The following is a 22,858-nucleotide window of genomic DNA, read 5'->3' as shown; positions in this document are numbered from 1 at the left end:
TCGGCTTCGTGTATAAAGCCTGTGTGCTCGAAAATGGGTCCCCCGGCAGCCAGTGGTTAAAACGAAGCAGAGCTTAAGTCATTTGTAAAATTTAAACCCAAGGTGTGGCCTACATGTTTTCCTTTATGTGAGATTTCGCTCCAGCAAAAAATGATACCTTAAGAATTCAATACTATATGAGGAAAAAAGTTTGTAACATTGTCTGTCTGCAGATACTATAGGTATACCTGTAAGTTGCAAGAACTCAGCCAAGTCAGAAGCAGTTTAGCTCTATAATGGCCCACCAAAAGTGGCAGCAACAAAACACCACTTTGGGTCCTATGACGAAGAAATACGTTTAATCCAGTGACGTCTTCTCGGAAAATTGGAGCCTTTTTTTTTACCAGCATCAACAATCTGGTCTCAAGACAATTTGTGCATACTCAGTCATATCTTTAATATTCTATGAAACCATCCCAACCATTTAATGTTGTCTCTGTTTCTGTAGTGGTGCTGTTAATTCTCTCCTCATCGGCGTTCTCAACTTATCCAACCTGGGACCCAATTACAAACTGGTGACCGTCAGTGAAATCATCGTACATTCATTTTACGACCCTAACAGTGATTACAACTACGAAAATGATATTGCACTGTTGAAACTGGAGACCCCTGTAGAGTTTAATGACTACATTCGACCAGTGTGTCTGAATAATGTGCAGAATGAAACCGAGAAGTACCAGAAATGTTACGCCACTGGCTGGGGGACAACTGTGGAAGGAAGTAAGTTTTCTCATCCAGGAAGATGCTGGATAAATAAATATAGTTACAATCCCATATCCTCACGGACAAACGATATTGAACAGGTTGTGAATTTAGTTTTGAAGTAAAATTTGTTTCAAATGCAAAATGTTTCCCCCCATTGTTCAATTGTTTGGGGCATTTGATAAGAAGTTCAATAATTGACTGCATACCGTAGTAGCAGATCTGGGAGGGACACACCCAGCACCTGGGGAGACACCCGGGGTGGAGAGGCATCCAGGGGGGGGACATCCGGGGGTGCGGAGACACCCAGCAACCGGGGGGCAGACACCCATCACCTCTCATTTTAGGGAGACACCATCTTTGCCTACTGATTTGATTTTCTTTGACTCTCAATTGTCTTAACCACATGCTGCCGGGTGGTCGGAAAAATGCAGTTCACACATACGGGCGAATTTCAAGATTTTCAGTTTTCAAAAATCTTTAAAAATTCATCATTTCTATTACTGGACGTTTACACCCACGTGAATTACTGTCTGGTGGCCACTGTAGCCTGACAGACAAAATCTATTGATGCCCGAGAATTTCAGCCAGGCCTGCAGCCTTGTAAAAAGAGCCAAGATTGTGCGGTGTTATACAACTTTCTTTTGTTCAAGAACCTGGCACAGTGCGCTGCTGACCGCTTTTCAATAGGGTCCAAATTAGCGTGCAGTGGTGTTGTGTGGGTCATCGCTGCGATGGTGGAGTGCTTTTGTCCCCTGTGGTAATCCGCTCGCACTAAATGCCCAAAACTGTGGTATACCGTTTCAAAACAAGGCTGGATTATCTCCACAATTGAGAGTGAAAAATGTCGGTAATGCCCAGCAGCTTAGTCTTTTGTCTTGAGCACAGTCTTTTGTTACAAGGCCCAGCTCTTTTGTCCCTGTTTCGGGCTCTCGGCTTCATGTATAAAGCCTTTGTGCTCAAAAATGGTTTCCCCAGCAGCAAGTGGTTATGTACTCTGAAGACAAAGATTATCACTAAAACATGCCCAGCTCGCATGTCGAGGTTCAGTTCTAGTTAGGAACCTTCCTTTTATAAATGCTAGTACCCCCTTTTATAAAATGCTGAATCCTTTTTTATAACTGCAAGGACAGAAAGTAACTCCATGTTTGATCTCTTCCATTTTTTGAAAATACTGCACATACCTCCCCCTCCTCCTTTTATGAATGCTGAAGCCCACAGTTGCAAGTGGCATACTTCAGTAGTTTGGAAAAAAGGACCACCTGAAATTTAAATATGACATTTGTACTACTTCAGAATGTACAACCTAACTGTAGAGATATCATGTCCACCCCCATGTATTTCTCTCATTGTAATTTCCTCCTCAGGAACTGTACTTCCTGACATTCTTCAAGAGGTAGTTGTCCCTCTGGTGCCGTTGGAGAATTGCACCACAGCCTTGGAGGACTCCTTTCTGATTACAGAGAAGATGATCTGTGCTGGATATGAGGAAGGTGGTCGTGACTCATGCCAGGTACACGTATGATCAGATTGGGCTTGGACACCTGTCCTTCAGATTCAAGATGAAATATACATCACAGCAAATTCATATTCAGAGCAACAGGAGATTGTTACAATTATGGGCGAACAAGCCCTAAAGAAATGCAATTTAGTTTCTCTTCAAAAAAGTAGGAGGGATCTTATTTTGATGTTGCGGTGAAACTGCAATATCTTGCTTGGACTCTCAAGCTGAGAAATTGTCATGTACAAAAATCGCCTTAGAAACTGCACCGATCTAAGATCACTTGCCAGACAAGTGTTTTTACTGACTGGAATAATAATAGTTTATGATATGTTTGTTGCTGTATTAAAGTATTAAACTGATTGGTTATCAAAAGTTTTTTGTTTTACAATTAATGTAAGTTGTTTCGTTTGTATTATTGGTCGTCATGTAGGGTAAAGTTGGCACAGATCCCAATGACATAGCACTAAAAATACTACTAAATCCAGAAAAATTCTGCTGTGTAAGGTCTGAAACAAGGCCAACCATAGCACAGAGAGACCACAAACTAGACAGTTTAGGGAACCAGGAAAGTGTTATTATAAATTCAGGAATCTGTTTTCTCACTGTTCAGGGTGATAGCGGAGGTCCATTGGTATGTGAAGGTGATGATGGTAGATGGCTTTTGGTTGGAGCAACTAGTTTTGGTGAAGGATGCGCTAGACCCGGCTTACCAGGTGTCTATGTCAGGATCTCACAGTATATTGACTTCATTCAGTTCCATGTTAACCAAGGTATGGAATAGAAATTGGAACTTAAAGAATCTGGTCAGGTGGTTTGTAGCGTTTCGTGGAATGCAAGAATTATGAAAACATTGGTCAGTGAAAAATCTACTTTGGAAGATTCAATCTCAGTGTAAAGCAGAAAAATGGCAAATAAGCTAGTTTGGTATTCTAACTTCAAGTATGCATGTCTCAAATTTGGACAGTTTAAACTTCAGGAATAACAACCCACCATACATGTATTTGTACCTCCAATATAGGACTGGGTAGCTCAGTTGGTAGAGCAGACAGTACATTCAAGATGTCAGCGGTTTAAATCCCACTTCAGACAATTTCTTCAGTCATCTTTAGAATTAATTTGCCACATGCATACACAAATCACAAAGAGAACAAAAGCTCTTGCTCTGCATTAAAAAAAAGAAGTCTGGTTTGAACTGTCTCTTATAGCATGTATAGTATTCTTTATGCTTCAGGTTTTGTGAAAATGATATTATATTGCATTTTTAATGAGCTGATAACAGCTGTGATTTGCAAAAGTGGCTTATTAAGCTTCTGTGTTTTAAGATGTAAGAAAATTACATTACTTAAGTACATGTAAGTGTACTATGTGACCATTTAAAATGATGCCTTAAGATCTATTCATTGAAAATGATTAAACTGATTGATTAAAAATATTTTACATTGGTTTTTTTCTCTTTTCTGTTTAGATGTGCCAACACCAGGAAAAGTAATTGGATGATAACAGAGATATCTCAGAAGATTGCTTCCATGTACGTCTGTATTGCAAAGGTTGGAGAGGTGCTGTGACTTGATGACTCATTACAGTGACCTCCTGTATGGATAAAGTGGGGTCATTTTTCAACTCTACCAAGGCAGCATCAGGAGACATCATGTATTACATGGCATTTTCAATGACAGGAGACCCTGTTGAAAGAAACAGATGTCTATTAATGTTACAACTGCAGTTTATCTAAGTAGTGTATTCTCTATTGGCAATTCTCTTCCACCGTAAGTTTTGTATTCACAGAGAAGTACTTTGTAATAACTTCATTTAATTTATACATTTCTACCCTAACTCTTTACAGTCTAAATTTTTAAAGAAATGTATTTGTATATGTATGGAAAATATAGACTGTTGGTATTTTATTATTTTAGTTTGTAAAGAGGCAGTGGAAATTTTCTGTGTAAATGTTGAATATTTTTAAAACATTGAATAGTATTTACGTACATGTAATATGTAAAAGTTCTTTTAAATTCAATGGCTGAACCTAAAATCAGTAAAGCTAGCCAAACTGCAATTCCTGAAAATGTACACAATCATGCCAGGAGTGTCAACACAATTTCCAAAGGACACAAGATTTAGCTTTATTCAATTTGGAATTGTTAAAGGTAGGGTGAGGTAGAAATCGTCCCCTTTTCCCAAATGTTTACAATGCCCTATTATAGAAATCCTTTATGAAATGGACAAGTGCATAATTAGTAATGAAGCAAAATGACAAAGGGAAGTTTCCAGGGGGATGGGGAGTAGGTTGCAAAAAATAAATCTACTATTGAAGGAACAAGTAACATCCAAATGAGATGCAATGTCAGTTTGACATGTCCATCCATTCCAACTTTAATGGCAAGTAACAAGTTATGAAAATACCTGTCTAGGCATGCCAGATTTTCCAACTGTAGGTTGCAAGTAAACGTACCGTAATGACTGAAATAAATCCAGTGAGTATACAAATATGCCATGCTATTCCATCCTGTCTTGGTGGAATTCATGTTTCCTATATCAGGGAGTGTTGGAAAGCAACTTGGCCATCTGCTTCATGTGTTTTACAGATTACTTGTAAAACATCCATGCAATTCACAATGTGTTGAGAATTATCATATTGTCATTTCTATTGTAAAACGATGCTTTAATTTCACAGGTTCTTGCATTATTTTGCAGTGCCAAAATTCTGTGTACTGGCACAAAAAGTTTAAATATACTGTAAATATATAATGCTGAGTGAATATTCACAGTTAATGTATGATGTATTCCGATTGATTTGATAGTTTCAACTATCATTTGTTTGCAAACTCTCAAATGTTATATGTAATCCGCCTTTACACACTTGTATTGGTGGCAGTGAAAGTGTGATCTTGTATTCTTTCAGTGTTTTCAAATTTCCATTAAATTAAAATAATTTTAATATAAATGAATGTAATAATCAGAATAATATGTGTGATGGACAGTATAGATATATTGAACTTGTTTTAATCCTTGGATTACATTGGACTTTTATACTTTTTTAAGAGCCATTAATTTTCATTGAAATAAAGGTGATATCTTTTAATAAAATGAAAACTGGCTTGATTTTTTCTCCCAGGCTTGACTAAAACTTTTGTAATCGCTTTTAGCATTTGCTCTCTTATTTTACTTGTGAGAAGATAGTCATTTTAGTTTTAATCTTCATTTAAAATTTATACTCTTAACTACCATGCTACCCAAACTGCTCCCTGTCATGAGGAATTGCTATCATAACTCACACTAATTTTCAGTTTTTACAAAAAATACAAAATCTGTTTTTCTAACCTGTACAAATCCAAAATGAATGAAACAATGAATAACAAGAATAATGAGAATTTCAACCCTCATGAAGGCATTTACAGCGTTGCACCTTTAATTTCAACCCCCATGAAGGCATTTACAGCGTTGCACCTTTAATTTCAACCCCCATGAAGGCATTTACAGCGTTGCACCTTTAATTTCAACCCTCATGAAGGCATTTACAGCGTTGCACCTTTAATTTCAACCCCCATGAAGGCATTTACAGCGTTGCACCTTTAATTTCAACCCCCATGAAGGCATTTACAGCGTTGCACCTTTAATTTCAACCCCCATGAAGGCATTTACAGCGTTGCACCTTTAATTTCAACCCTCAAGAAGGCATTTACAGCGTTGCACCTTTAATTTCAACCCCCATGAAGGCATTTACAGCGTTGCACCTTTAATTTCAACCCTCATGAAGGCATTTACAGCGTTGCACTTTTAATTTCAACCCTCATGAAGGCATTTACAGCGTTGCACCTTTAATTTCAACCCTCATGAAGGCATTTACAGCGTTGCACCTTTAATTTCAACCCTCATGAAGGCATTTACAGCGTTGCACCTTTAATTTCAACCCTCATGAAGGCATTTACAGCGTTGCACCTTTAATTTCAACCCTCATGAAGGCATTTACAGCGTTGCACCTTTTCAAGATGAAACAAAAAATTTTAACATTAACAATAGATTTCATTGTTTTTCTACTCAAAAGAAGTGAAATTCATTGATATTCAAAAGGAACATTCAGGTTCTATCAAATTGAACGTTGTGGACTTGATTAAAATATTCTGTGCCACAAAAGTAAATGGCCACAGTTTAAGTCTGCCTTTCGATATGTTTTCTTGTCCATTCCATATCGGCAGCTGTTTGCAACATTTGACTTCTATACAATTTCAATGAATATTCCCAACAACTCTAACCACAACACACACAGAAAAGTGCCTCTGAAAGGTTCACTGAAGGACTAGATTAGCGTCTCTTGCAGGTAGTGAGTGGGTGTAAGCATGGCTAAAGACTGTCCAAATGACCTGGCTATGACTAGACATCACACACATCTATGGAGGTCACTAGCTAGAGCTTCAGACATTTTCAATTGACAAACAGTGCACAAGCCACAGACAACTTACATTACAAGGAGGCTTTGGATGGCTGGTATCAGGAATGGTAGAGGTAGATAGAGATGGTACAATCTCAGCGCCATTGGGTGGGTCACAATGTGCCTCCATTTGGGCAGGATACGCTCAGCTCTGATTGCTGTCCTCAGATGTGCTCCCTGGATGTCTGAGCACCTAGTACATTGTGGGTAGAAGGTTTGCTTCGGGTACTGTTTGTGAAACAGCTCATACCATTTGGGCTTACGCATCATTCTCTCTCTGATTACCTATCACAAAAATTGGAGAAAAATATCAGAAGTAGGATCTCAAAATCTCCTCCATGCTCTTGGTGGCACAATCTGGGGGGGGGGGAAGTGGCCTAGAGGTTAGGGTTTGTAGCTTCTGATCATAGGGTCAGGGGTTCGAATCCAGCTGTTGGCAGCATGTTGCAATCTTGGGCAAGTCACTTTACTCCCATGTGCCTCTCTCCACCCAGGAGTAAATGGATACCTGTCAGGGTAGATTTGGATTAGCCGTTTGTGCCTGATAGGGTAGCATCAGGCTAGTATACTCCCCAGGGAGCTGAGATAGTTTGAGGAATGTTCAGTTGTTTTGGGCCCAATGTGCAGGGATAATGATGCGCCTTGAGCACCCAGCAGCATGGATACATACGCAATATAAATCTGAATTATTATTATTTGGTTGTATTTTATGACCAAACATGATTTTAGACAATGCCAGTAACTGAAGCCCAGAACTTCATATGAGAAGAAGCATCCACATAAACATTCAGTTTACCCTAATTGAAAGTCTAGATCACATCTCAAAGCACTGCTGCAAAAATGTACCAGCAATCTTTCACTATTTTTCTTAATTATGGTGTAGAAGAACACAGCCAATGAATACAGTCTAGCCTCAATTAGAGGGCCTTCTGACTTTGTAGATAACCTTGTTATAACAGGAAGTTGAAAACATAAAGAACACTGAATAGGGACATCAGGTTTGCTTGCTATAAGCAGTATGTTGTAGGAATAGTGCTCTTATTGATGAGGTTCGATTGTAAACTTAACATCAACTAAAATTTGAAATAGGTGCAAGATACATATTTTAGCTTTTGGAAATAGTACTGAGAAAGATCCTCAAAGAAATTGACACTTCTGGCCCTTACAATTTTAAACTATTACATTCTGGTCAATCTTGTTTTTAAACATTCTCAGAGTTTACATACAGAGTTAACATCAAAAGCATGTTTGTACATGAATGAGTGAAAACTTAAGGGGGAACTGATAATGAAAAACTCTGAAGATTGTGAAGTTACCGCTAGCGGAGGTTGATGATCTGCAATGAAGTCTTGGATAAACCATCTCCTACCACAGGTATGACATCCATGTCGTTTGCCTGTCGCTCGCAGTGATTTTTTCTTTCTGGTTGTGGCATAACTAAAAGTTGCAGCGAGGCCATGTCTGGCAAAGGCACCTTGACAATTCAAACAGAAAAGAACAAAAACATTAACACTGAATATGCTAGAAGACCATCATTAAAAATTCCATGAGAAATATCCTCAAAGACAGAGTTTGCTGTACATCCCAAATAAAGGAAATGAAATTGACAAAATTAAAGTACAGACCTCTGAAATTTCCATAACATCCAACAAGTCCAAAAGCTTTCATGTTGCAAGGAACTTTTTATCAAACTTGAAATCAAACTTAAGCATTGGCCAGAGATCAGTTCCTGATGTATGAGAACCTGTTGACATCAAGATAGTGGCAATATCACCATGATCTCAATTCTATCTAACGCTGTACTATGTTCAAGTCTTCAAATAGACAAAATTAAAATGGGTCTTGAAACCTATCACTATAATTACAAAATTTCTCTTCTTCCTACGTCCATTCTGTGTTCATTCAGCTAATGTCATTACATACCTGGATGAACCAAGCTACTGGGAAGCACAGATCTGAACCGTCCACCAAGACACAGAAAGACAATGCACGAGCAGACTCCATACATCAAAGCAGTCTCTCGAAATCCAGAATATTTATGGGTACAAACAGTGCCTCTGAATGAATCTGAGCAAAAAAAATAAGGATATGCAAGTGGAAAGAAGAAATCATTGATTATTTTTCTGAAAGGAAACCTCTTCTTATATACGTGTAAACTGGAACCCTTAACTCCCCAAAGATCAGATCTTCAAAATGATTGAACACTTCCCAGAAATTTTTACTGACCTGTGTTCATTTTGGAAAAATAGGTTGCACAGGCCGTCGTAACTGCAGAGGCTGCCAGACCAGATGTACCTACGGAGCACAGGCCGAGAAGACTGGAACCCCACACTGCACAGGTCAGCCGCAGTGGACGAAACACCAACACCTTAGCAGCCAAGGATGAACAAATATGTTAACATCTCATACAGAGCCCTTGTTCTCTAATCCTTCTATGAAGGGTGAAGAACAGCGAGGGTTAAATATGTCAAATTTTGCACAGGTCTCACTACATCTGATTGCAGTGAAATAATAAATGGCTGCGAGATTTCTGTATCTGGCTAGTGCATGCTAACCCTCAAACATAACAGATTTCCCTTCACCTAGTATTTCACTTTCCATTCAGTTTGGGGCAAACTGCATTTGCCTGAGGAATCATCTCTTCAGCTCACACTTGTAAACATTGTTGGAGGTCACAAAAGGAGACATGGAAATCTTTCCTAAATGGTCATGTTCTTCTCTTAATTTATTTAACCTACATGAACAAAGAGCACGCCTTTGGGCTGTAGCACAAAGTTTAATCGAGGGATTGTGTGCTTTATCTTTTTTTCAGTTGCAAAGGATCTATTTAAGCAGATTTGTAACCTTGTCTTCTTCCAAATCCTTGATATTCATCACAACGGTAACAATCTGTCATGTGTTTAGATAATAGTAACAAAGTAACTGTGAGTACTTTATCACCTGAATCAATCCAAGGCATGATGGGAAGGTTACTAGTCCAACTCCCCAGCTAAAGATCAAGTAGGGTAGCTTAGCTGAAAGGGAAGGACATGAGTCAGGGGCTCGGTCTGCTGAAGCCAAGATACTGTGTCGTAGGCGGGATGTAGCTAATGGGCCCCACATCTTCAGTAATCGTCTGCTGGGTTATGTGGTTTCTGAAAAAGAGAGGAAATACCAAAATGTACAACATTTTGCTGTTTGTAGCGGAGGCATGCACGTGGCTTGTAAAGTGCGACACGGCGAGTACAGTGGAGTCCCCTCACATGCCTAAAGTGGCGCACTTTGATGTTTCCCTACTGTCCTCAGCCAGTGTTGCCAAACATTGCTTGACAATGACTTTCATACATGTTGACGTTGCCTTCATGTACTTCAGAACTGCAAGACTGTTATGAACCTTACCATGCTTAGTGATAGCAATGTACAAACTCACCATAGCAAAATTTCAGCTATGCCTTTTTCAGTTTGTAAAATCCTGGGCCCTTCTGAGCTCAATTGCAGAATACCCCGCCAGCCCAAGCGATCAACCTCACAGCCAGATACAACCTAGGTCAGTGTCACACTCTTCTCAAGGGATTTTCACCTTGCACCCACATAACCAGTCATTCCAGGCAGGGGTCATTTTTAGAGTAGCAGGGTATTCTGCAGTTAGGCCTACTCCCAGTTCTGGAAGTACGGTTCAGCCATTGTGAACGATTTCAGTGTCATGAAATTCAGTCCACAGACTCTAATTCAGAAACGGTCATGACGGTGGGATGTCGGTGGCAATGCTCAGACTGGTTGAGCAAAAGTAGGCCCAACCATGTTTATGTTACAAGAGGTGAATCGTACTCGAGCTAGGGCTAATGTCTGTGACCGTATAGTCGCCAGATCCCCTATTTCGCCACTTACTGTGAAAACCAGACTCATTCGACAATAGCTGGCGAGAATTCGAGAACGGCCATGGGCATCGATAAACATGATCGATACATGTAGATAGATAGACTTAAATAAAATTTCTTTGTGGTTAAATGTGAAAGTTGAGGTAAAAACATTGCTCTAGCAGGGCACTGGAGGCGAAAAATCGCCGTACAGCCACTACTTAGTTTGGCCATGGTTTGGCAAAATACTCGAAATTTTATTAAAACTCATTAAAATTTAAATCAGATTACTAAATGTCAAAAGGCAAAGGGACCTACACCTACTTTCAAACCTTTTCATTCAAACAAATCCACGGAGCCGCCACGGTTCAGAGAGGGGCGCCCTCAAGCAGTCGAGTGACCAATAAACTTACATGTACTGCGCTCAGGTAGGTGACAGGCACATATTGGAAGTTGCGCATTTGACAGTCGTCGTCTGCTTTCATGGCTTTGTTGGCAACTCAGGTACGTTATTATATTAGGTATATGCCTTCATATCGATTTGAGACTATTTCTTCCATTATTATGTGATAATTATAATTTCTACCTTCACATTTGGCGTTCGTCTGTTCACAGTTTTCTTTACTTGCATGTTTTAGACTCTGGCCCTATCTTCATAACTTACATTAAGTTACAAACCCCGGTACAACATCTACACGGGTTTTTAAGTGCCACTACAAGCCTAAACACATTTCATTTTTGCTGTTTCTGTATCCGTATGATATAGTCGGCAAAGCATCCAGAGGACACATCACTCCAACTGTATTAGGTTTGCACCTCGTGTGGGGAGATTGACGCAAATTTAAAAACCCCATCAATGAAAATATTGCCCGACTGCCTCCTTGAAAGCATTTCGATTGTGCCAACTTACCAGCTTACTCTGCCATCATAGCTATTTGTGTAACAAAATTTCATTCATGCCTTCTTGGTGAAGTTAGATGTCAGATAGGGAGGTTTATTCACCTTATCCTCATTAAAATGGTGAAATTCTTGAGCATTTTGCCCATCCATACTACAGAAAATCAGCAGCATGTACATGTACAATTGATTGTCCTGTTCCGCAAATGCAAATCTTCTGAGGCTCCTGGCGGCACAAAACTTACATTTGTAAAAAGGTATTCATCCATAAATATTTGCAAATTATCCAGTTACCTGAGACACTAAACAGTTTGGGCAGTCGTTTGAAAGACAAATGTTACCAAACTTTTTTCACAGGTCAGCTGCATCATTGACAGCTGACCAATTGCAACACAACTCTTATCTTTTCTTTCTTGTTTTCCTATCACCCACAGATGAAAGCCACACTACTATTGGCCCAAGTTGCTTCCATTCCAATGACTAATCATAGCTTGGCTTTCATTTTGATGGGTAATAGGTAACCATTGGGAAAAATTTGTGGTGTACGTCGGTATAATTCGTATGTGCACATACCTGTTTTAACGAATTGAATTAAAGTTTCTGAGTATTTAAAGCATCAGTAAAAGTTCCTCTTTCTTAAGGAGAAGAATGCCATTGAAGTATCATCAGGCATGCATCTTTGCTCTGACTTGGATGGCATATGCAGGAACCTACTTGCTTAGGAAACCACTAGCTGTTGTGAGTAACATTTCTTGACAAAATGCCTTATAAAAGGCAAATCATTCCCTCATAATATGTACAAAGATGACATTTTGACTACACATGCCTTTGGTAATTTTATCTTTTTTTGTTGATTTTCATTGAATGCCGGGAAGCAAGGGGGACAACCGTTAGATTAAGTAGGCTTACATCCACTCACATCAACACTTAATAGGCTTACATCCACTCACATCAACACTTAATAGGCTTACATCCACTCACATCAACACTTAATAGGCTTACATCCACTCACATCAACACTTAATAGGCTTACATCCATTCACATCAACACTTAATAGGCTGACATCCACTCACATCAACACTTAATAGGCTGACATCCACTCACATCAACACTTAATAGGCTTACATCCATTCACATCAACACTTAATAGGCTGACATCCACTCACATCAACACTTAATAGGCTTACATCCATTCACATCAACACTTAATAGGCTGACATCCACTCACATCAACACTTAATAGGCTGACATCCACTCACATCAACACTTAATAGGCTGACATCCACTCACATCAACACTTAATAGGCTGACATCCACTCACATCAACACTTAATAGGCTTACATCCATTCACATCAACACTTAATAGGCTGACATCCACTCACATCAACACTTAATAGGCTGACATCCACTCACATCAACACTTAATAGGCTTACATCCACTCACATCAACACTTAATAGGCTTACATCCATTCACATCAACACTTAATAGGCTTACATCCACTCACATCAACACTTAATAGGCTTACATCCATTCACATCAACACTTAATAGGCTTACATCCATTCACATCAACACTTAATAGGCTTACATCCATTCACATCAACACTTAATAGGCTTACATCCATTCACATCAACACTTAATAGGCTTACATCCATTCACATCAACAATCAACCTAAGTCTTCTGATTGTCGCTCATCATTTGTGGCATTTATGTCATCTTTGTTCACAATCATCATACCAAATCTTCATTATTATTGCCATGAACTCCAGTGCAAATACTTTATACCTCTGTAATTCCATGTAAAGTAACACAGGCATGGACAGGGTCGTACGTCCCTACATGCAAAGTTCTCCAAATTTGTGGGGAGAACACATTCACTGTTGCCGTCATTATCAATTTCTCTTTCCCCCAATCATCTTTGTTTGCTGCATCATTCTCAATGACTTCATAAGTCCCACTGAATTTTATTTATCAACATTGGCATTATGACATCTTGGTACCAGAGCAAGTAATATTGAAGTAGTTTTCATGTTCACATAAGTTAACTAGTATTCGTTCATGCTAACGTTTCTAAGTGTTCTTGTGTTTGATTAGTTTTTATTTATGTTTTGTGGGAACAGGTGAAGACAGATCTTTCTAATGAGTTGTCAATGACAAAAACTGAGCTAGGATGGTTGGACACTGCAATGCTGTTTCCGTATGCCACAGTTCAGGTAGAGATGAATCTAGGCATAGGATCAATGTACACTCAGTATGCCCCCAATGTTCATAACATTGTTATGCCTAATGTTGTTGATTAGAAAAACTGTTAAGGTCCAGTACAGATGGCACAATGTCTGCATCATTACGAGGATTGTAGGTCAACTCACCCCCTGACCGTCTCGCCTCTTACCATCCTGCCCCCTAGCCAACTCACCCCCTAGCCAAGTTGCCCCCTAGCAGCCTCACCCCCTTGCTAACTCGCCCCCCGGGAAACTCGCCTCCTGACCAAGTCGCCCCCTCAGAGAAGAGTCCGCTGGTTTCCAAAGTGATATCATAAGTGCAGCTCTGTTGCACTGGAAGGGTCAGTAATTTAATCGTACTGCGGAGAAAGGACACAGAGACTGCCCCTTAATCGTGCACTATCCAATTCAATTTAATTAAAAAGTTCAATGCAGAATTGTGATTAAACTATTTTCCAGTCTTGATGGTTTGGCATGTGTCCCTTTGTTTTATTCTTTAACAAAAGCATTAACTAAAGTAAGCGTACTTTATTAGAATAAAGTTTAATTATTAGGCGCATATAATTCTCTGATATCTTCAACAGTGTCCCTTCCGCCAGGACACATTTTTTCACTTTGAAAGTTGAAATTTAGCTAATGTCCCAAACCAGCGGTTTATTGAATAATTCAATACCCTGCCTTCTGTAAGGTCACTTAGAAATGTGGTTAAAGGTTCAGCCAGCTAGCGGACTCTCCTCTGAGGGGGCGACTTAGTCAGTGGCGAGTTTTCCAGGAGGTGAGTTGGCAAGGGGGTGACTCGGCTGGGGGGGGCCACTCGTCTGGGGGGGGCGAGTTGGCAAAGGGGTACGATGCTAAGGGGTGAGACGGTAAGGGGGTGAGTTGGCAAGGGGGCGAGTCAGTAAGGGGCGAGTCGGCCAGGGGGCGAGTCAGTAAGGGGCGAGTCGGCCAGGGGGCGAGTCAGTAAGGGGCGAGTCGGCCAGGGGGCGAGTCAGTAAGGGGCGAGTCGGCCAGGGGGCGAGTCAGTAAGGGGCGAGTCGGCCAGGGGGCGAGTCAGTAAGGGGCGAGTCGGCCAGGGGGCGAGTCAGTAAGGGGCGAGTCGGCCAGGGGGCGAGTCAGTAAGGGGCGAGTCGGCCAAGGGGCGAGTCAGTAAGGGGCGAGTCGGCCAGGGGGCGAGTCAGTAAGGGGCGAGTCGGCCAGGGGGCGAGTCAGTAAGGGGCGAGTCGGCCAGGGGGCGAGTCAGTAAGGGGCGAGTCTGCCAGGGGGCGAGTCAGTAAGGGGCGAGTCGGCCAGGGGGCGAGTCAGTAAGGGGGCGAGTCGGCCAGGGGGCGAGTCAGTAAGGGGCGAGTCGGCCAGGGGGCGAGTCAGTAAGGGGCGAGTCGGCCAGGGGGCGAGTTGACCTGATTCCTTTATGAGGGTCTTCTTGATATATCAGCCTGAATCTGCAATTTAATAAAGACATTTGGAAGCGAAAATTTCAAAATCCTGCAAGACGTTAGGGCTGTGTACACTTTTAGGTATGCCCTTAGCCTACTGGTGGAATATAGAAAGGGTTTGGCAACAAAACATGATTCTGACAAACAAATGGAGTCTGGATTCATGTATGAAGTGGAAATGGTGATAAAGAATCCCAAATTGGAAGTAAGTGCTGTCTTGATTTTATCATTTGTCTAGATTGTGTTTGGATCCAGTGCTGATAAGTATGGTCCTCGTAGGACACTCGCTGTCTGCCTCTTGATATCAGCCCTATCTATGGTAAATCTACGTTTCCTTGCAAAGTCAGTTTAGATCGACTGTATAGCTTAATTGTTGAAGGAACTGTTTCAATAAAATCAGGGGAAAAAGAACGTCTTTCTAGAAATGACATGCAATTTTGTATTAAACAGTTTGACCTACCAAAGATAATATTTTGAAATTTGGATTTGATACTCAAAAGCATTCATCGTTTGTTAGAACATGAAAGATAAACTGTGCGTTTGATTTCTACCATTTATGTAATCAGTTTGTAGTGTTTAGTTTTCTTTTCCTTCTATTTTTAGGCATCTTTTGGTTTGTGGCAGAGTTTCTACGTCCATGCTATCCTTTTGTTCATCAATGGAGCTGCCCAGGTTAGATGGCATGTGATGTTGAATATATTTATGTTGTCTGTTTAGATGAATGTATACATGTAAATCAACAGAATAATGCAACTTACTTGGCTCATGTACATTTAATTGAAGCTTTGATCTTAGATCTCAACCAATCACTCTCAGTTTACCTCATTTTGTGAAAGCTTTTCATAATAATCGTCCAAAATTCCAATTCCTGTATGGAACATACCGGTAGGTTCAACCTTTGCTTTCTTGTTGATTGTCAACTAGTTCACAATTGTCTATCCTTATTGCTTGTAAGTTTCACGGTGAAATCATTGAATAACCTAAAATTAAGAAACCTGTTAAATATGTATTGTGATTTCAACTTGTAGTCAAAAATATGATTTTCCTTTTGTTTGTTATGTTAGATCAACACCTTCAAAGGCCGAGCTAATGTGCTGTGTGCTTTTCTCTTTTTGTACCCACATCTCTTCAGTCACAGGCCTGGCCTAGTTGCGTCAAGGGTCTAGGAGTCTGGTATACCACCCAACATCGCAATGCAATCTTTGGTATTTGGGGGACTTGTACATTTGCTGGAGGAGTCTTGGGAACTGCTTTGGCAGTAAGTTGAGGATAGAAAAGATTTGTTTGCTTAATATTGTCTCATCATTGACTTTGTTGTCTCTGCACCTCGGAGAGTTTCTCAATACTATTTTTTTTTGAGGCAGCTGTTGTTTATTTCTTTCTGGTACCCTAGCCATACATCCTTGGCTGTAAATTTTATAATTGTTCTGCAATATAACCAGGATGATTGTGCGAGAAGATAGTGATGAAGAGGGATGGATTATTTCATTTTAGGGGAAGGGATTTGTTCCCCAGCCCCCATTAAAATTCTCAGTGCTCCTCCTCTTACAAAATAGTAAATTTTGCCTCAAATAACTTGGAAAGCATATGTGGTCTCTGTGACCAAATTCGATGCAGAGGCCCTCTGGTGAACTCTCCTGTACTACTGACTGCTTAGCATACCACTCATGGAAAGACATCATACTCTAAAGAATGACTGCAGAGTCCGATAAAAATGCATTGAAGGGCCCATGAAAAGCAGTTTTTATCATTGCAATTGGAAAATTATACGTTTAAGAAGATTTCCTGTAAATAAAAGTCATTTTAGTAATTGATAAGAGAAAAATAATAATACAGAGCGTTTGCCAAGTCCAAGAAAAAAACCAGAAAAATGAAGAGGAGCCTTAGAGAAGCGTGAACGGAAAAGGGTACGATATTTCCACGTATGCTGCCGCAAAGGAAGCCATGCGTGCTTACTCTGGGTTTCAGACGGCCAAAATGGCACCAGACTACGATTTGCTGGTTCTTAAACGTATGTCACACCGTTTGTTAGAGATTTAAAGGGGGGTGTTTGAAAACCAGTAATTAACAATAATTCAATACATTTTATTCATTTTTTTCACCAATTGTACTGTGACTGACATATCCAGGCACAACATAAAGAAGAAAATGGCTGTTCGTTCGGGGAGGTCCGCATGGACCCTTTAAGTTGAATAGTAAATTATTATTCACGACAAGAAACAAGTTGAAGATTCTGCAAGCATAAACTTTGTTGCTATGGTTCTGTTGTATGATTTACAAGGTTCACCTGCAGACACATCATGGTTGGAGACAGGCCTTCCTAATTCCATCATTGCTACTTGTAAGTAAAAACTTTATTTGAAAAAAACCTTGATATGAAATGCTACCGGTAATTTAAATTTCTCAGGTATATCTTTTTGGCACTATGTTATGAGCTCTGATTTTAGCTCCAGTTGAATTCATCCTGAATTGACCCTTTTTACATTCAAGTGAGGCTTAGCTTGTACTAGGCTAAAGCAGGCACTTTCTGGACTTTGATAACATGTGTGAAACAGTACAGTACTTTCAACAAATTTTCAGTTAAATGAGTAAATATTTGAAGCATGCAGTATGTGCCTATTGCCATCAATTACACTCTGTCATATGTTTGCATCATACTGATTTCTGTTCATACCTACAGATAGTCAAAATGCATAGTGGGTTAGGCCATTTCAGGTACCATCAACACTAGACACGGACATGATCAAACTGTACGCATCCCCACTGATCTGTTGAACTTCCTGTTTTGTCTGATACTTTTTCAATGTGTGTTTTTGTTGACATTCGTTCATTTTTTGCTCTTTGACCTCTATACAGAGCGGATTAGGCTTGCTGGTTTTACTGTTTTTGCACACTCCATCAGACTATCAAGTCACCATCCCAGGGAAAGGTATGTTGCTGTGTAACATGTAGATGATGATTCAATATGACAGGTTCTCTAGATAATATCAGCCCCCCATGATTGATTAGGCACCTTTTCATGTTTACTAGGTAGTACATTTCAAAACTTGTTTTTGGCAGTCTAGCCGTTTAGCACTGCTAAGCATAGAAAATATTTACTCAGCAATAAAAGAAGACCAGCCAAAAACTTATGTGATACATATTGCCTCTTTTTACTCAGCAGATAACTTTAATTTGGTTAGTCTTTATATCTGGTTAGCAGCTCCATAAAACGGGACTGAAGTGAATAACACTTGATGTAAATGAGAAATGCACACTACGTTGGTAATGTCATCAACTCATGTTCTCAAAAACTTCTTAAGGTGCATGAATTCAACCTTTTTTTTGCTTCAATTTCAGTGTTGTCAATTTTATGTTTATATACATAAACTACGGAGGAATCAGGAACACTGAAAATGTGGCAACTATGAAAATACTGGCTGCCTGAAAACGCTTGTGTCTTTTGATGGACTTTTAATATGCATTGTCTTTTAAAATTTCATGGTTTTTCTAATATAATTGTTTTTTTTTTAAATTAATTTTGTTTTTCATTTACTTCTTAGATTTAGAGTCTTCAACTTCAGAAAAACCAGCCCTTGCAACACCTAGCTTTGTTAGTCTGTGGAATTCACCGTTAGTCAATCCAAATTCTTCATCAGAAATCAGTCAATTGATCATAATTAGGAACCAGACTTGGTTTGAGACTAACTGGCAAAATCTGGATGATTTCTTGGTCTGTCGTTTCTTAGCCAGTTTCTTTCTGCTCACTACACCTGTCCTCTGAATTCATAAGCAACAACTTCAGCAGACTTAGGCTGATGAGCTGTTAGACTCATTCAATTATTGTTTTTGAACAATGCTTCCTATTTGTAGGTTTGGAAGGGTTTTCCTCTTTGTCTAAAATGCCCCTTAACCCATGACCTAGTACGCCCTCAACTGGCATAAAATACGTAGACTGCATGTGTCAGATAGTAGGGGTCATGGGGGTGTTTTAAGAGGTGTGTGGCTGGGTTGGGTCAGCTGTGAAAACATGTATGTATTTCTTGTCAGTTTTCACTAGTTAGAATGGCTGTATCATAATTTGTTCATTTCATGTCATGCAGTCGGTACTGATGACTTCCACCAACTGAAATATTGTGACCAAATATCTACTTAAGAGTGGCACAAAAAGAAGGACGGGTCTGACATGTTTGGACTTACAATTTCTAGTGTTTATGGTCAACATATTGTTTATTACTTGATTCATTAACAATGACATATTTACAATGCAAAGTTACCTTGTACTGTGTTTGAAATTTAATCTTCTTTTGTTTAAATGCAGAATGCTGAAAGAAGTAGCAGTGTCAATGTTTTGTGTTAAGATTGTACGATACTGCGTGTTCATGTGGCTGCCTATGTATCTACATCAACAGGTCAATATACGCGTTTTTTTCCAAAAAAATATGTGCATGTATAGGAGCAACACTTGAAAGCCTAGAAGTTAAAAATTGCAAACACTTGTTTTGTTGCCAGTGAACAGCTGTCAAATTCAGTTGGTTTGTTGGCTGAGAAAAATGACAATTGTAGAAAAGTTATCAGGGTTTGGTATTGGTTTGGTTAAATAGCGGTAGCAACTGAAGTGTTTGCTATAGTAATTGGGACAGTCTGGTATTTTGGTATTTTACAAGTTTGAGCTAATTAAGGGGATGATGAATGGTCAATCCCCTCTCTAAAATATTAAGAGTCAAGGGAATAGACACAACCATCCTACTTTTGTACCAATAGATGTTTCCCTTATGTAGTTAGTCCTTTGTGTCCTTACTAATCCTACTATGAAAAGTATGAAAAAGTGAATCTGTTTTAAAAAAACAAACCATTTAAATGCCTTTTGCAAGATATAAAATGACTGTTTCTACTCTACATGTAGTTGCATTATGGGAAGGCAGAATCGGGCATGCTCCCTACAAGTTTTGAGATTGGAGGAGTTATAGGCAGTGCATCATTGGGTTGCTTAATTCAAAGGTAAGAAGTTGTGAGAACTTTTGTGTACCCCCTGGCTGTCTAGCAGTAACTGCAGATTAATTGGTTCATGCACATAACAACTTACTGGAAAGAGTGCAGGGAAAAGTCATGCTGTTCTTCAAATCCTTGTCCATTTTCGCGACACTACGGTGTCATTGCAAAAAGGTGATGCTAACCATGCAGGACAATTTTTATGGCTCTATTGACCAAGTTCTAAGCTAAGATATTTATGATGAGCATTTTGCGTTCTTAGAATTTCGCTCAGAATTTCTTTGCTAATCCAGTAAGCATGGATGCCTAAGTGCCAGGATGTGTTCATGTTCAGAAGCTGTTAGTCTTGATGAAGTTGTGAACCCTATTAACCTCTTGCAAAGAAAAGAAAATACTTTTATAGGGCTATGAATAAAAAACTTCTCTTTGAGGAAAACCAGCTCAAGTATAATGTTAAGTTACTTGAAACAAATTGGACACTTTGATCTCAGAATTGGCAGTAGTTTTTGCACCTTTTCTTACTCTCTCTTTCCAGGTTGTTGAGGGGACAGTTGCTACTTGGCAGCGGTCTAGCCATCCTTGCTTCCACCCTCAGCTTAGTTTGTTTTCTTCTCACAGCCTCCTGGGGAGCAGTCTTCAATGTCACTCTCATGCTGATAGCTGGGGCCTTCAACTGTGGCGTAGACCCCATCCTAAGTGGATCTGTACCCTCAGAGATCGGGGAAATGGATGGTCGAAGGATTCAAGCATCCGTCTCAGGATTTGTAAATGGTTAGTAAGCTTTTACTATTCCAGTTGCAACAATTGCTTGTTACATTTCTGTTGAGATGGTAAGCCACTTTGGTCAACTATTAAGTGAATACGCTATGTCTAGATACTTGGCTATGTCTAGAAAGTACATGCAGGCCTATGAAAGCCTCCCAGCAAGTGCCATTATACATTTCCTATACATAAATGTGTCCTTTCCAGCCATGGACAAGCAATCTGGATATTGCCATATTTCTACAAAGAAAAATTTTAAACCAAATCTGGAATTACTTATAGCAATTAGTAATAATCTGATTAATATTGTGCACAATATGAATGGTGTTAGATATACTAGGAAGAGCATAAAACAGCACGCAGACATCCAATTCTTGTTTAGATGTCCTGACTGATGTTTGCAGTTTCTTTTTGAAAGGTTTTCTGTCTTAATTTTTTATGGTATGCAGGTTTTGGGAGTCTGGGTACCGTCCTTCAAGGGCCTATCGTAGGGGCAATTACTGAGTACTACGGTTGGTCTGGTATGTTGTACTTGATCATCACCCTGTCTCTTCTAGGCTGTATAGCATCACTGAAAGGATACCTGATTAGCACCAGACTGAGGCAACGAAGTACCACACGGAAACATGAAATGTGTGTATGACAGTAAGACTGTGACTGAAGTAGGAATGATGGAGATGTGTTCCAGGTATCTACAGGAGTCTTGGATCTCAAGTAATTTGCTCTTCATAATTTGCTCTTAAGAACTGCCGTGTTGGAACAAAATGTTCCATTTGTAATGAGAGTACCTTTCCTGTATACTGTGAACATTTCTCAGATGCTAGGTAAAAATGTATTAAGCAGCAGAAATTGGCCAGTGAATCTCTCTTTTGGCCCAAGCGTGTGAAAATTATGTGGCGTACATGTATCCGTTGGTAAGGTTAAACATGAGTGTACCAGCTGAGTAATGCCAGATTTTCACTTCATGTACTCTATCATGCGTAATCTTAGGTTGTGATGAAACTGGTCAGGCCATGACAATGCAACGTCATGCAGTGGCTGTATTCTGGGAATAATACTCTTTGCCTAAGAAGTGCCAAGTATAGTCTGCAGACATGAACATCACTTTGTGTAGTAGATGTAGTAGGATTTAAGTTCAGGCTATTCATGGTGAAAGACAGCAATAGGTGGAAAGGCTTACGGTAGCACCATGCGAAGGAATGTATCTCTTATGAGCATGTGTGGTTCTGAAAAGAAACGGGAGTATACTCAACATTTCAGACTGCGTGCTCAGTCCGTCGTCAGGAGACTGAAGAGATGCTGACGGACGACGGACTGAGCACGCAGTCTGAAACGTTGAGTATACTCCCGGTTCTTTTCAGAACCACACATACTCATAAGAGTTACATTCCTTCGCATGGCGCTACCGTAAGCCTTTCCACCTATAGATGTAGTAGCCACCTTGAAATTTGATGTGAAAACAATTTTATGGATCATTTGGCCATGTCTTGGCCAAGTTGAGGACTGTTGTTAGTCCTGTGGCAGAATTCCAGTCGGCTTCATCATTTATCACACAGCAAATTTCAAAAGTGGTAACCTGTACCATTTGTAGAATGTCTGAAATGAGTTGACCTCATGACCGCTCTATGTGACGCAACAAGTAGAAAAACCCATTTTGTCTTTCTTGAATTAAGCATTTCTGGTAATGAAACCAAGGAATCCTCAAAAGAGGCCAAGGCACTGAAGCTTGTAAGCCTGAAGAAACCTGTTGAGACAGTGAGCAGTGGGATGAAAACCTCAGTTAAGAATATTGTGGGTAAAACCTGTATCATTAGGTAGGGACTGAAAACCCAAGCCAATCCACACTGTGAATCAAGCAGGGAGTCGAACCTCAGACACAGAAGTCAATGTCAATCTGACTGCCCCTATTTCTAGGGATCCTTTATGTTGACATTATGCACTGATGACAAATCTGTTCATCCCATCGTAGCAGATTTATATAATTTTTGAACAGGAAAAAATGTGCTTTTTGCTAACACTGTACATGTGCAATATTTGTGATGATGAACTCAAAGAATA

At 39.8% G+C, this 22,858-nt stretch overlaps 3 protein-coding genes across 8 annotated transcripts in view; 2 read left to right on the top strand and 1 right to left on the bottom strand.

Annotated features, from left to right (window-relative positions):
• LOC110983038 (uncharacterized) overlaps positions 1-5,352 on the top strand; it is a 31,278-nt gene extending 25,926 nt beyond the window's left edge. For both annotated transcript variants that reach the window (XM_087135568.1, XM_022241907.2), the window contains 4 exons: positions 488-759; positions 2,109-2,254; positions 2,856-3,015; positions 3,711-5,352. In XM_087135568.1, the coding sequence (XP_086991694.1) occupies positions 488-759; positions 2,109-2,254; positions 2,856-3,015; positions 3,711-3,742 (610 nt within the window). In that variant the 3' untranslated portion in view covers positions 3,743-5,352. The remainder of the gene's footprint in view (positions 1-487; positions 760-2,108; positions 2,255-2,855; positions 3,016-3,710) is intronic.
• LOC110983080 (uncharacterized) lies at positions 757-10,916 on the bottom strand. 4 transcript variants are annotated; one of them, XM_022242009.2, is made up of 7 exons: positions 10,835-10,916; positions 9,615-9,808; positions 8,901-9,042; positions 8,598-8,741; positions 7,991-8,148; positions 6,706-6,959; positions 757-2,003 (listed from the first exon to the last, which is right to left on the bottom strand). In XM_022242009.2, the coding sequence occupies exons 2-7, from the start codon at positions 9,774-9,776 to the stop codon at positions 1,979-1,981; spliced, it is 885 nt and encodes a 294-aa protein (XP_022097701.2). In that variant the 5' UTR covers positions 9,777-9,808; positions 10,835-10,916; the 3' UTR covers positions 757-1,978. The 4 variants fall into 4 exon arrangements, with proteins under 4 accessions (XP_022097701.2, XP_086991696.1, XP_086991697.1 ...); XM_087135570.1 differs by lacking the exon at positions 757-2,003 and adding an exon at positions 5,215-6,225; XM_087135571.1 differs by lacking the exon at positions 757-2,003 and adding an exon at positions 5,215-6,225 and having other exon boundaries at positions 10,843-10,869.
• A 3-nt stretch (positions 10,917-10,919) lies between these two features.
• Positions 10,920-21,884, top strand: LOC110983074 (uncharacterized). Of its 2 annotated transcripts, none has more exons than XM_087135569.1 (13): positions 10,920-11,014; positions 12,049-12,145; positions 13,533-13,625; positions 15,306-15,386; positions 15,671-15,739; positions 16,200-16,325; positions 17,349-17,408; positions 17,924-17,996; positions 18,610-18,679; positions 19,368-19,458; positions 19,953-20,047; positions 20,657-20,809; positions 21,250-21,444. In XM_087135569.1, exons 2-13 carry the CDS (start codon positions 12,056-12,058, stop codon positions 21,302-21,304), a joined length of 1,056 nt encoding a protein of 351 aa, XP_086991695.1. In that variant the 5' UTR covers positions 10,920-11,014; positions 12,049-12,055; the 3' UTR covers positions 21,305-21,444. The 2 variants fall into 2 exon arrangements, with proteins under 2 accessions (XP_086991695.1, XP_022097687.2); XM_022241995.2 differs by having other exon boundaries at positions 10,923-11,014; positions 20,574-20,809; positions 21,250-21,884.
• Positions 21,885-22,858: the final 974 nt, after the last annotated feature.

Source organism: Acanthaster planci, linkage group LG04 (genome assembly GCF_054643075.1).
Source record: "Acanthaster planci isolate LZ-2023a linkage group LG04, COTS_SCS, whole genome shotgun sequence".
NCBI classification, from domain to species: Eukaryota; Metazoa; Echinodermata; class Asteroidea; order Valvatida; family Acanthasteridae; genus Acanthaster; species Acanthaster planci.
Note: the sequence above shows the minus strand (reverse complement) of the source record. Positions and strands in the feature narration are given on the sequence as shown.

Bases quoted from the DNA above. Each gene is read 5' to 3' on its own strand.
- LOC110983080 (XM_087135570.1), bottom strand. From the start codon at position 9,776: ATGTGGGGCCCATTAGCTACATCCCGCCTACGACACAGTATCTTGGCT. The intron at 9,043-9,614 runs GTGATAAAGTAC...TTGGCTGCTAAG, and splicing joins CATGCCTTGGATTGATTCAG to GTGTTGGTGTTTCGTCCACT. The intron at 6,960-7,990 runs GTAACTTCACAA...TTTTTGTGATAG, and splicing joins ATCATCAACCTCCGCTAGCG to GTAATCAGAGAGAGAATGAT.
- LOC110983074 (XM_022241995.2), top strand. From the start codon at position 12,056: ATGCCATTGAAGTATCATCAGGCATGCATCTTTGCTCTGACTTGGATG. The intron at 17,997-18,609 runs GTATGTTGCTGT...TTTACTTCTTAG, and splicing joins AGTCACCATCCCAGGGAAAG to ATTTAGAGTCTTCAACTTCA. The intron at 20,810-21,249 runs GTTAGTAAGCTT...TATGGTATGCAG, and splicing joins CGTCTCAGGATTTGTAAATG to GTTTTGGGAGTCTGGGTACC.